This window comes from Vulpes vulpes, chromosome 4 (genome assembly GCF_048418805.1).
Source record: "Vulpes vulpes isolate BD-2025 chromosome 4, VulVul3, whole genome shotgun sequence".
Taxonomy (NCBI): domain Eukaryota; kingdom Metazoa; phylum Chordata; class Mammalia; order Carnivora; family Canidae; genus Vulpes; species Vulpes vulpes.
This window is the reverse complement of record NC_132783.1, coordinates 82,643,758-82,657,354: the sequence shown is the minus strand read 5'-3', so window position 1 is coordinate 82,657,354 and position 13,597 is coordinate 82,643,758. Positions and strand designations below refer to the sequence as shown.

Sequence of the window (13,597 nt, the reverse complement as noted above, 5' to 3'; positions counted from 1 at the left end):
CTGCTACAAGAACCTAGAGAATTATATAAGGGATTCAGTGTTTATATGTGAAAGCAGAAATAGGAAAAGTTCACAGCAAGAATGTATGAGAGAGCATCCCCCAGACAGCCATAGCATGAAGGCAGGAGTGGGACTGTCACAAAGATGTGTGGGGAACAGGTTATGTGGGGGAAAGGCTCCTATTTTATAAATTCTTTTAAAGTTTGTGGGAGGCAAGCCCCTGCACTTCAGTTCATTGCTGCATTTTGTAGAAACATTTATATGTGAAGAGGAGTGTTGACCAGGATTCCATTCATTTAAGACAAAGTCATCAATGTTTAAAATGATTCATGATGAAGGCAAGGAAGCTCAAATTCTGAAAGAAATGTTTGCTTTATGAGGCAATTTCTCTGCAAAGACCTCATTTATTTTCCCAAATTTAAAGGCCCTTAGCAATTCTAAAGATTGATTCTGACTTAACTATATTACTTTGAATATATTGTGATTTAGTAAAATTATGTAAGTGCCTCCAGGGAGGAAGAGAGCTGTTTTGAGGATTCATGATTACCAGTGAGAGAGAGAGGAGGGTGAGGGTAGGATAAACTGCCCAAAATCCACATAAATAGACAAATAAGGACGAAATTAGCCAATATTGTGTCCTGCTGAGAAAAGGATCAGAAAGGAATTCCACCAACTGGGGAAATACAGAGATTAGTATTTATTCAAACTCTGCTTCTTTAGGGACTTCAAGGTTTACTACCCTTAGAAGCCTCTGAAGCTTTGATGAGACACTTGTCAAGGTGAAGAATATTTAACCTTATACATTATTTCAGCAAGGCAGATTTTAAATATATCAGTTCCTCTCCTTGACACTACCAGAGATTCAAATTCTATTGAAGCTGACAACTGTAGGCCACCAAGGAAGTAATGTTGTAAAGGGAGGGGCAATAAAAGGTTCTCCCCCCTCAAGATTGAGGTTAGGATAAATTAGGAACTGGTTACATAAATGATATATCCTGTCAGTGGAATACTATGCAGCTATTAAAAAAGAATTATTTATGTATGGGTATGGCATTCTTCCTAAGAGATGTTGTTAAATGAGTAAAGCAAAAATATGTATTTAGCATACTACTATTTTTGTGGGAAGAAATGAAGAATGAAAATTTGATTTTTATATCCACATTTCTGGAGCAACTGGAGATATTGGTTGCCCCTGGACAACTAGGTGACTAGGAGTTAAGGTTGGGAAGGGTACTTCGACCCTTTTGTACCATTTGAATTTTGAAACAGATAAATGTATTAGCTAATGAAAACCAGCTTTTTCAAGTAAAAAGAATGAGAATTTAAAGAGTTAAGGAGGCAAAAACAAGTGAATATGGGAAGTTGGTCTCCAAGTAAGAGCTGGCTTTGTTATAAAGGTTTCCTTGCAACAGGCCTTAACTGTCCCTCTGTAAAATCTATCCTGATGCTCTCACCACCCCCTATACCTTCTGTTCTCGCTCACTAGTCAGGCGTTAGCATCCCTTGCCGCTTTCAGTACTTTATTCAGATTGACTCCTCCACCCCCCCACTCCACATCACCCACTATCATACATGCTCAAATCTGGAGCAGGCATCTCTTTAATCCTTTAGAATTCAGATCCAAAATGTACCTCCTCCCAAACACACACTAGTCCGCTGTAACCCATATGTATCTATTAATATGTCTGATAATTTCTCCTACATATTTCTCAGTCTTAATGGTATATACAGTCTCCCCCACTAAATTGATCATTCTATGGGTGCATCAGCTGAAATCACTTCCCAGTGGTGCTGGTAAAAATGTTTGCCTTTTGTGAACAGAATATGATGAGGATTTTTGAAGCCAGATATTAAATAATGGATAATGGCAATAAACCTTAACTCTAAATCAGTTTATACTAGATTAAGCACGTAAAGCTCATAGAAGCAGTCATCTGGGATGATGCCCTGAGATTCAGAAAACCTGAGATTCAGGTTTTCTCTGTGGCATGTTCTGGTGTTTAGGAGCTAGGACCACCAACATCACCTCTGACTAGGTGGCAGCCAGAGTACACAGAGGGGGTCAACCCGCCTACATCTTAAAAGCACCAGGAAGAACAAGGAATTGTTATTTTCATTATTGGTATACTGCTCTGCTCTTAGCTGCTTAAATTGCTAGTTCCCATGAATGCTGTCCTTCCCGCCTCCCCTGCCCCCCAGAATCAGGTTGAAATGTGTGTGTTCTCTTAGCCAAAGTGCCTTGAAAGAAGATACAAAAGAAAGGACAAGTGCTCTCCGAGGGAGAATCCTTCCACCTATCCCCACCACACCCCCAAAGCCATCTAGGGACGGACTGAAGAAACGAAGGCATCTGTATCATTAGCCTTTCCAGGGCTGAAGCAGAAATGTCTCCCCTCACTTAACCTTGGCAGTCACAAGCCAGCTTTTCATTTTCTCCGCTGCAGTCCAGGAAGGCAGGAATAATCACATGGCCACACAGCTAGAGACTGCCAGCCCAACTTGGAGTATCACCTTTCCAAACACCTTTGCAATTAGGAAGAGACAGGCAGCTTCTAACTGGGTCATGCTCGCTCATCATCGTAGCCAGATCTGTGCATCAGAGGCAACTGTGGGGAAGAGCTCCCAGGGCCACCTCTGTTTCACTTGTTTGTTGTTTTTTTGTTTTGTTTTTTTTTAAAGATTTTGTTTATTCATGAGAGACACAGAGAGAGAAAGAGAGAGAGAGAGGCAGAGATACAGACAGAAAGAGAAACAGGCTCCATTCAGGGAGTCTGATGTGGGAGTCGGTCCCGGGTCTCCAGGATCAGGCCCAGAGCTGAAGGCAGCATTAAACCACTGAGCCACCAGGGCTGCCCTGTTTCACGTGTTTTTCATTGGGTTGCAGGTAAATAAACTTTCTAAATTATCCCCGAAATTGCTAGAAGTTTCAAGGGAATGCTAATATCTTCCAGCATATAGGGCAATCAGATCTGTGATCAAACCATAATGCTGACTCCTCCTCACAGCCTCCAGCTATTCAGTTACTGATCTCTGCCCACTAGCACTGAGGATTCCCCAACCAGCTTTTTCTTTTACCTGAGCTTTCTCTGTTGTCTAGGGGGACACTTTCATAGAGGAACCAGTATTGTCCATATACAGGTGCAAGTAGACCCAAGGTGCATACAGAAAAGATTATGGGCTGGAAGTCGGGAGACCTAGATTCTAGACCTAGATCCGCTGCCCGCTGGGCAAATTATTCTCTGGATTTTGCACTTTCTCTGAGGTTCTCTTCTAGTCCTAAGAGTCTCTGATTCCAAGTGGATATCTGGTCTCTTATCCCTGCAGAACTCTCCCTTCTTCTGTTCGACAACTGTGGTAAATAACTCTGTGTAACGTAGCTTCTGACATTGTAGTCACACAGACTCAGCATATGTTCTTCCTACTACTGAACTCTCCAACTATCTTGCCAGAGAGGAGACTGCGGACCTGGCACAACTCAGATTCGATTCTATCTGGACTTTTCAAAAGGGTACCACATTTTCAAGAGCCAGCTGAGCCCACTTCTACACATTCTTCCCTATCCTAATCTAGTAGAAATCACCCCATCTCACGTCCATCTGTTGTTCGGGCAGCAGGACCACATTTGCACCAAAGAAGTATATAGGCCTTGGAAACCTAGACCTTCTCCAGGGTGACCTCATGCTCCAGGCAGACATCTTTCAGATTACAAACTAGAATCCCAGCCATCAATCAGTTAGCATCATCAGTGAGAAAGACCCAGATTCCAGAATCCTGGTCTACCTAGGGAGGTCAAAAGCTGGGTGGGGCAGTGGGGGAGGAGGGCAGTGTTCTGCTTGCTATGATTTATTTTTTTTAATATTTTATTTATTTATTCATGAGAGACACAGGCAGAGGGAGAAAGAAGTAGGCTCCATGCAGGAAGCCTGATGTGGGACTCGATCCCGGGTCTCCAGGACCACGCCCTGGGCTGAAGGCAGGTGCTTAACCGATGAGCCACCCGGGCATCCCTGCTTGCTATGATTTAATTATGACTTTCTGATTCAGGGATGTGGAAGCAAATATAAATGAGCCAACTCTCAGGACCAGCCATCAAGCATGTGGCTTGTAATCTGCTATCATCCTGCTTGTTCCCAAGAGCTCACATTTTGACAGCTCACCAGCTAGTTAAATATTTCTTTCCTCCACTGCTCTGATTCATACCCTGGGGACCTGAGGATCTTGGACAGGGAAAGGGCACCCCTAGCTGATGACATCCCAGTAGTTTGAGTTACAGTGACTTAGCAGCCCTGGTAACCCTCTCCAAGTGAAACGGAATGTAATCTGTAATTGTTCTGTGAAGAGATGGCATTGATAATGAGGCATTCCTGCTGGTGGCCTCCAGAGATCCCTGTTCTGTAACCACTAAGTACCACTTTAGTGAGCTTTTCACTAAAAATTGTCAAGAGCGGTCACTGATATCCTTGGATCCTATTTAGTTAATGGATTATCTAGAGGAAAGGACCCTACCAGTCTTGGTGGTGCAAAGGATGGGCACTTGGAACATCAAGAGGAATCAGCAGCGGGTACTCTGCCCTGAGAGAATGGAAGGAAATGGGAAAGAGAAAAAGAGGCTAGTTATCAGTTTTGATGGAAGTGTGGGATTGATGTGAAATGCAGACAAAGGAATGGTTAATAACAAAGCGACTGTTTATCAAATACAAAGCCGGTTTTAATCCACTTCTCAGAACATATTCTGTGACTGCAAAGGATAGTTCTATCACAGTCTGAGAGCATCCAGTTCCTTCTGATCCGATTCTGTTTGCACTGAGCAATCTTCTGAGATGAATTGAATTTCCTTAGTTAGATTTTCCAACTGAGAAGTATAATAACCAGCTGTTACCATTTTAGTTCTCTTAACAGTTACTATTCTTGTTGTAAATTGGCATGCTGATTTCTGTTCCTTCCTTGGGCAGTTTAGTTAGCAGGAATCAGTTCTTCCTGGGCCAGCAGAGAAAATCAAGTATCTAGACCTACAAGGCAAAGTTTTTAAACCCCAGAACTTCTGCAGTTGTGCAGATTCTCCAGCTCCCCTGTCGGAAGTTAACCACATCTCATGAACATCCGCTGAAATACCTTCTGCTGAAGTCTTGAAGTTCCAAGGGATCTTGATTCCTCCTTCACCCTAACTAACATCCTGGGTGTGGGTGAGAAAACTGGCTCTTCTTGCCCTCCTGGGCAGCCGTCCCCCTCAAGCCAGAGGCTGTGAACACCAAGGCATAGCCTAACTTGTGGCCAATACGACTTTCCTGTACCCTTCGTCATAGAGATCCTCAGCTGTCTCTGTATACCTCCACCCTCAGATTCTCGAAAACACCAACAAACTGTTCTTTGGACTACTAAGCCCCTCAACAGTTATTTTGTGGCATCCCCTCATATGAATATGAAAAAATTAAATTTAAAGCGATTTCAAGGGATCCCTGGGTGGCGCAGCGGTTTGGCGCCTGCCTTTGGCCCAGGGCGCGATCCTGGAGACCCGGGATCGAATCCCACATCAGGCTCCCAGTGCATGGAGCCTGCTTCTCCCTCTGCCTGTATCTCTGCGCCTCTCTCTCTCTCTCTCTGTGACTGTCATAAATAAATAAAAATTAAAAAATAAAAAAATAAAAAATAAAGCGATTTCAAGAGACTTCATCAGGGTCACACAGCAAATGGGTGGTGGAGCTGGAGCAGAGCTCAGAGTCTGGTGACTCCAAGCAGTTTCTCTCCTGCATCCCCTCCTTGCATCTCTGCCTTGCTCTGGTACTTGTATCTGCCGACCTTGGGGGCGCTGTGGTGAATACATAGAGGTGACTGAGGCCAAGTGAAAGGTTGAATGCTGGAGAAAATGACAGGAAAGAACTGAAATTAATAGGAACCAAATCCACAGAGAAGGCACACTGACTTCAAGTTCACACTGCTTCTGGATGAATCTAATCTTTAATATTTAGAACACTTCATTGCTAGTTGATTGATAAGTAAAAATCAATCCTTTTCTTTCCCGTGAGGTTTACCTCACTTAAGTGTCCATAAGCAATAACATAAATTATACGTGCCCCTAGATCAGGTTTGAGGACAGACAGTGAGAATAGGTAGTGGAAATGGCCTAACCTTTCCTGGCTTGTCTTTCATGAGAACCCAATTTTCACATGATTGCCAGTGTCTAACAGTAAATGTCAGATAAAGAGAAAATGGTAAGAGAGAAGAGATTTTCCATGGAGGTCTGGAAGAAGAAAAACAAAACAAAAAAGGCCACAGACACTGAATTAGTGAGATGGGGGCCCACTGTTACCCCAGAGGGCACAGTTGAAAAGACAGAGTGGCTGATGGAAGGCCAGGAGGAGGGGCAAGGAGCTCATGGATGCAGGTCCTTAGCTGGCAGTCAGCAAAGGAAAGGTGATGCCTGTTAGTGTCCTGACACAAACCTCCTCATTCCCCACCTCTCATTCTTTTGCTGCCTGCTTATTTCTTTGACTTTTTCAAAATCATATTCTTTCCTGCCAGAGAGAGATGCCAAGATGGAGACTATTGCAATATCGGGCGTTCTTAGTTTTTTTCTCAAGGCACACTCCTGGTAATAATAAGAGAACCACCAATGCATGCTCTAGACCATTAGAATCCCATGCTTAAATATTATGTGGATTTTTCACCTTTTAAATTTTTACTATGGTATGGGGTGCCGGGGTGGCTCGGTGGGTTAATCATCCAACTCGTTTTCAGCTCAAGTCATGATCTCAGAGTCATGGGATCGAGTCCTGCATCAGGTTCCATGCATGGTGGGGAGTCACCTGGAAATTCTCTCTCCCTTTCCATCTCCCTCTGCCCCTCCCCATGCTCTCATGCTTGTGCTCTGTCTCTGTCTCTCTCTCTCTCTCTCAAATAAGTGGATAAAATTTAATTTTTTTTAATTTTTACTGTGGTGACATATATATTAACATAAAGATGACAGTTAAACCATTTTTAACTGTACAAATCATCAGCATTAATTACATTCACACTGTTATGCAACTGTCACTTCCAAAATGTTTCCATCACCCCAAAGAGAAAATCTGTATCTGCTGACCACTAACTTCCCATTCCCCATCATCCTAGCCCCTGGTAACCACTAATCTACTTACTTTCTGTCTCTATGAACTTAGTATCAGGCACTCTTAACTGTATATACCTCCTAAAATATAGCAGCAGTAGAAAAGAATGGAACCTAGGGGCACCTGGGTAGCTCAGTCAATTGGGCATCTACCTTCGGCTCAGGTCATGATCTTGGGATCCTGGGATCAAGCCCTGAATCAGGCTCCCTACTCAGCAGGTAGTCTGCTTCTCCCTCTTCCTCTGCCCCTCCCCGCTGCTTGTGTGCATGCTCTCTCAAGTGAATAAATGAAATCTTTTTTAAAAAGAAAAGAATGGAACCTGAGATGAAAAGGAAAGGATGTTTTGGGTTAAAACCAAATTCTCATTTTCTTAAATATGACTTAAATATAGTTGAAAACTTTTTATTATGACCAAGTAGTTCAGAGACAGCAAACTGAAAGTCCCTCTGCCGTACTAATTCAGCATGTCTCTTCTTTCAGTGACCATGCAGCAGGTGGCCAGGACAGTAGCTAAAGTGGAACTCTCCGACCATGTGTGTGATGTGGTGTTTGCGCTCTTTGACTGCGATGGTGAGTGGGGCCCTCTGGAGTTAGATTGTCCTTGAAGTAGACATTGTTTATAACGGAGCCTTGCAGACAGCTCCAGTGCACTAGCCTGTACCTTTTCAACTTACCCCTTTCCCACACCAGTAGCTCAGCCCTCTGCATCATCACATTGAGAACTATAACCATAGGTCCTGGTTTGTGTTTTCCATTTCTTCTTGTAACTCCAATTTGCCTATAGGCCTAAATTAATGTATGACCATAAAGATCTTAACAAAGGAAACAATTCAATTCTAGTAGTGTTTGTAAAAGTAAACCTCAAATATAAAAACTAAAAAAAAAAAAAAAAGGAAACAAAAATATTAGACTCAACTTGCCCCTTAATAGACCAGGAGCACACAATTATCTGAGTGCATCTAGAAAGGTGGTACTGACCTCTCTACCTCCCAAAGCACATTGCAGTCATTCACATTCCATTTTTGCCCTCTAGCTTGCAGTGGTCTGTGGTGTCTGTGACCACTCTGTAGTTGAGCCCATTTAAGAGGTCCTGGTTCCACTGTGGTGTCATTTCTCAGCTATGTGTCCTGGCATAATACTACTACTGATGTTCACAGTAGAACCTTACCCTTTTCCTCGATGCTTACTAAGAGCCAGGCATTGTGCTAAGCTGCTCAGGTAATTCTCTGACTGTAAGAACTGTTCTTCACCACATTTTCCAGATAAGGATGCTGAGACTTAGGCTGAGTCGTTTCCCCAGGAGCACACAGTTAGTAGTAGATAGCATAGCGAGGATGTGAATCAAAGCTGGCGGCTTCCCTCTATTCTGTTACCTCTACTGCTTGTGTCACAGCCAGGATTCATTGTTCATCTTCCCTCTAGGAAGTAAGGCCAGTGGAATCCAGGAAGCAGGTCAGAAGTTCCTGCCTTGGTGAAACCTTCCTTCTGGCCCCAGCATAGTGAATCCCTTGGGCTTTTTTATTCCTTAACGTGTTTCAATTTGTCTTCATTACAGCATGTTACTCTCTACCTCTGTGTATATGACCTAACTTCCCTACTAAGTTGTGAGGGTTTTTTTTTTTTTTTAAGGTTTTCACTTTGATTCCGGTGAGTTAACATGCAATGTTCTATTCGTTTCAGGTGTACAACATAGTGATTCCACAATTCCATACATCATCCACTGCCCATCACCACAAGTGCCCTCCTTCATCCCTATCACCCATGTCACCCATCCCCCCCACCACCTCCCCTCTGGTCACCATCAGTTCGTTCTCCTTAGTTAAGAGCCTGTTTCTTGGTTTGTCTCTTTCTCTCTCTTTTTTCCCCTGTTGCTCATTTTGTTTCTTAAATTCCACAAGAGTAAAATCATATGGTTTTTGTCCTTCTCTGACTGATTTTGCTTATTAGCCTTATACTCTCTAGCTCCATCCATGTCATTGCAAATGGCAAGATTTCATTGCTTTTTATGGCTCAGTAGTATTCCGTAGTATTCCAGGGTGTGTGTGTGTGTGTGTGTGTGTGTGTGTGTGTGTGTATGTACATGTACATACATACACACCACATCTCCTTTATCTACTCAGCGTGGATGGACACTGGGGCTGCTTCCATATCTTGGCTATTGTAAATAACCCTGCAGTAAATAAATTATGAGCCTTTTAAGGGTAGTTGCAAGTCCTTTGTTCACCTTTGGACTCCTCCATAGGTACCTCGGATAGTACTTTGCACCTAATAGGTGTTTCTTAAATTATTGAAATTACCTAGTTGAACTTGAGTTATTTAAACCTCCCACCTGCACCCACAACCAAGGTCTGAGTCAAACCTTGTTTTGTTCCAGGGTTAGAACAAGAAGATGGCCTCACCCTCAGGTAGGGGTAGGTTATTCTCTAGTGCTGCCCTGTCCAAAATGATACTACTACTTACATGTGGCTATTTAAATTTAGATCAATAAAATTAACAACTGAAAACAGTTCCTTGGTCTGTCTAGCCACATTTCAAGTACTCAATAGCTGCATGTGCCCAGTGGCTACCGTATTAAGTAGCACAGATTAAAAAAAAAAAATTCCTTCATGAAAGATGGTTCTAATGAAGAGCACTGCTCTACAGTTTAGCTTCCCTCAGATTTTGTTTTTGCAAAATCACTTCTAGTTGGTTTGAGGTTTTTTCCAAAAAACACTTAATTTTATAATTTTTGAAGCCAGAGAGCCGGTCCATAAAGTAAATATGAGAATAAAGGCAAGCGGCCTCACAGTTCCCCTCTTCTCCTAGGAAGGCCTGAGAAATGAAATTGGATTTTCCAGCCTTTTAGAAGGAGGTTCTGTCAATATCTACTTGAGTCACCTTTAAAAAAATCATTTAACACCTCTGGGTTGGTTTGTTTGTTTTTATCTACAGAAAAAGGAAGTGCATATTAAATTTAAAAGCCATTGTTAGTCTACAAGCTCTAGATCTTAGGTCAAAATGCCAGAGGACATTGACTTTTCAGACTTGTTCATCCCAGAATTTAGAGTTGCACTCACAGATGACACATGCACACAGATGACACATGCACACAGATGACATTCAGTCATATACTTGCTTCATAAGTAGCAGAAGCCATTCACATTGATTAGCTCTAGCCTTAGGGAAGCAGGAAGCAAATCCCATGATAGTCTAAATGACCTCAGATTTTTTCATCTTCAGCCTCTCTTATAAAGATATTAAGAATCTCATTAGACCTTTTTTGTTCTTTTAATTATATTCCATTTTTTAAGATTTTATTTTTTATTTGAGAGAGAGTGACACACAGCACAAGTAGGGGGAGGGGCAGAGGGAGAAAATCAGACTCCCCACTGAGCAAGGAGCCCAACAGGGCTCAATCTCAAGATCCTGAGATCATGACCTGAGCTGAAGGCAAATGCTTAATCGACTGAGCCACCCAGGTGCCCTTTTAATTGTATTCTTAATAAGCCATATTATTGGTCACTTTTCAGCCAACCAGCCTACATTTTAACTCTTTATATTGAAGTATAATATACATACAGAAAAGTGCAAATATCATAAGTAAACACCTTGCTAAATTTTTAAAACCTGAACGCACTGGGGCACCTGGGTAGCTCAGTCAGTTGAGCCTCTGCCTTCAGCTCAGGACATGATCCCAGGGTCCTAGGATCAAGCCCAGCATCCGGTTCCCTGCTCAGCGGGGAGCCTGCTTCTCCCTCTCCCTCTGCCTTTCCCTGCCCCCCAGTTTGTGCTCACTCACCTTTCTCTCTCATGCTCTCTCTTTCAAATAAATAAAATCTTAAAAAATAATAACTGAACACACCTGTATAACCAGCATTATCCAGAAACATCACATTAGCAGGACCACAGAGCCCCCTGGTACTGCCTTCCAGTCACTTCCTCTCCCAAAGATAATCCTTCTCCTGACTTTGAAAACCATAGATTAGGTCTCCTAATCTCCTAATCTCCTCCTTGCTATGAGGTACCTCTGAGGCTCTCCATGCTCCCTCCAGCCAGAAAACATGGGCCAGTTTAGATTTTCAGGTACTCTCTACAAAAGTAAACCCTGTGTTCCTTCTTTCCACTCTCTTCCCAGGCCAGTCGTAAGAGTCTGTTTGCTGACTTCCTGTTGTCTTATCCCTACCAGAAATGGCTGCCGTTCTTTTAGTCAGCAGCAGACCTTTACTCCTAGGCGTGTAGTTAAAGGGTAACTGTTCTCTACCGTTGACATGGTTCCTGTTCTGTGTGGCTGGAGAGGTTGACCTTTGGTTAAACCAGACACACTCCAAGTTGCTCTCCAGACCTAAGAGACTGTCACTGAAGAGGGTGAAATGGGAGGCCATGAGAAAATGGACTTAACCCAAAGCCAGATTTTTGATTTTGGTTTTTACTGTGAAAACCCTACTTCATCTCTCACCTGGACTATGGCAGTAGTCTTCCCGATTGATTGCTGTATTCCAGTTATGCGGTTCTCTTGTCCTATCCCCATATCCAGCCAGAGAAATCCATCCAAAATGGAAATCTAACTCCATCTCACTTACTTACTTGCAGTCCTTTCCTTCCTTCCGGTCCACTCCTGGAAGATAAAGCGCAAACACTTTAACGAAAATACAAGACCCTTGGGGACCTGACTCCTGCCCGCCCCTTCTGTTTACTTCCCCACCCATGTGTACAGCAGTTCCTAGGTACCCAACAGCCTGTTCCCTGCCTATGCCTTTGCTCATGCGACTAGAATGAACCACTACCTAGAATGCCTCCTCTGTCTCACTCCCTCCTACTTGGCCAATTTTTGCTCATCCTCTGGGATTCAACTTAGGAGTCACCTCCAGGAAGCCTTTATTGCTCTATGCTTGCACTATGCTGAGCCTGGGTTAGATCTCTTCCTCTGTGCCCCCCATAGCATCTTCTGTTCACCCCACTTTGGCATTTGCCACCCTGTCAAAATAATATATTTGTCTCTCCCACATCCTGGTTGTATCTCAAAGGACAAGGTCCTGTTTACCTCTCTATTCTCAACTCCTAGTATAGGACCTGACCTACAATATATTCTTGTTCAACTTTTATCATACTACACTAACCTGCCACTAGTTATAATCCAAAACATCAAGGAAGGAGCAAACCATTTGTTTGAAGCCAAGAGAATTAAATTTGGCTGTGAGGGTGCACTGGGCTCTGGAACCCACATGTGATGTGGGTGTGAATGATGGCATTTTCTCAGCGTCTTTGTTCAAAGGCCTCCACTTATCCCTCTTGTGTTTGCCTCTTCCTCTAGGCAATGGGGAGCTGAGCAATAAGGAATTTGTTTCCATCATGAAGCAGCGGCTGATGAGAGGCCTAGAGAAGCCCAAAGACATGGGCTTCACCCGCCTCATGCAGGCCATGTGGAAATGCGCACAGGAAACTGCCTGGGACTTCGCTTTGCCTAAACAGTAACCCAGAACTGCGAGAGGGACCACCGCCTCCACCCAGAGCACCCTGACCCCTTGAGCAGAGCCTTGGCACAAGCTTTCCGGCTGCTGCTTCTGGAAGTAGCGCTCCCTTCCTCTTGGGAATGATCTCAGGATTCAACCAGTTTCTCCTCTCCACCCTTCCTTTGGCAAAGCATTTTTGCTCAGCTCTCTTTCTGCCCAGTGATTATCCCCATAGGTTCTCAAAAACGTGAACAAGTCCCAAAAGTTCAGGCTTCTGGCACCTTCATCAGCACCATGCATTCAAATTACCCTGTGGATGAAGAATGCAAGGAACCACCCACATACCCGCAAACCCTGGGAAACAGTTCTCGAGTAATTTTTGCTGTGGATTTACATTAAGAACACTCTTTGCTTTTCCTCCTGCTGGTGTTTTTAAGCCACAAGTTGGGAAGACCTCTGAAAGGCAGAAGGAAGCCTGTGATGAATGATCATAAGGAAGAGCTGGGCAGCCTGGGCCAGAGAAAGGATCCGTGTCAGTCACCAGAATGGTTCTGAGGCCTGCTCCGGGCAGGTGATAGGCACAGCGGAATTTCGAGCAAGATTTGGAATTTCAAGCAGCTGCTTCGTGGCTCTTGGGCTCCCTAGGAGGACTCTGCCATAACTCGGTGCCTAATGAGCAGCAGTGATTGAGTCTGTGTTCCCTGCAAGTGCCATTTCCCCTCCGGGAGCGGTCCTCTGAAGCTGAGGCCTGGCTCAGAGCCTGTCTGCCCTCTGTCTTAAACCCTCGTAAAATATCACTTTAATTAGAACAGTTTACAATAAACTCCCCCTACCCCCACAAAAGGCTCTTGTGTCTTTTATTTTAGGATCCTCTGGGGTACTTTTCATTTCATTTCTCCACTGGGTTTGAGATCCTGCCTGTTTCCTTCTACCACAGTCTGGTTCTTCCTGTTGAAAGGCTAAAAGTGAGGGCATTTGGAGGGCAGTGGTGGCGTTGTCCTAGCACAGTTTGGATGGCATCATCTTGGGCCAGGTACGCAGTCCTTGGTAACTCAGACTCCACAA

At 43.7% G+C, this 13,597-nt stretch overlaps 1 protein-coding gene across 5 annotated transcripts in view; it reads left to right on the top strand.

The window, feature by feature from the left end:
* The window catches only part of MICU1 (mitochondrial calcium uptake 1), a 247,048-nt gene extending 233,673 nt beyond the window's left edge, over positions 1–13,375 (top strand). For all 5 annotated transcript variants that reach the window (XM_026004302.2, XM_072754993.1, XM_072754994.1 and 2 more), the window contains 2 exons: positions 7,584–7,673; positions 12,394–13,375. In XM_026004302.2, the coding sequence (XP_025860087.2) occupies positions 7,584–7,673; positions 12,394–12,554 (251 nt within the window). In that variant the 3' untranslated portion in view covers positions 12,555–13,375. The remainder of the gene's footprint in view (positions 1–7,583; positions 7,674–12,393) is intronic.
* Positions 13,376–13,597: the final 222 nt, after the last annotated feature.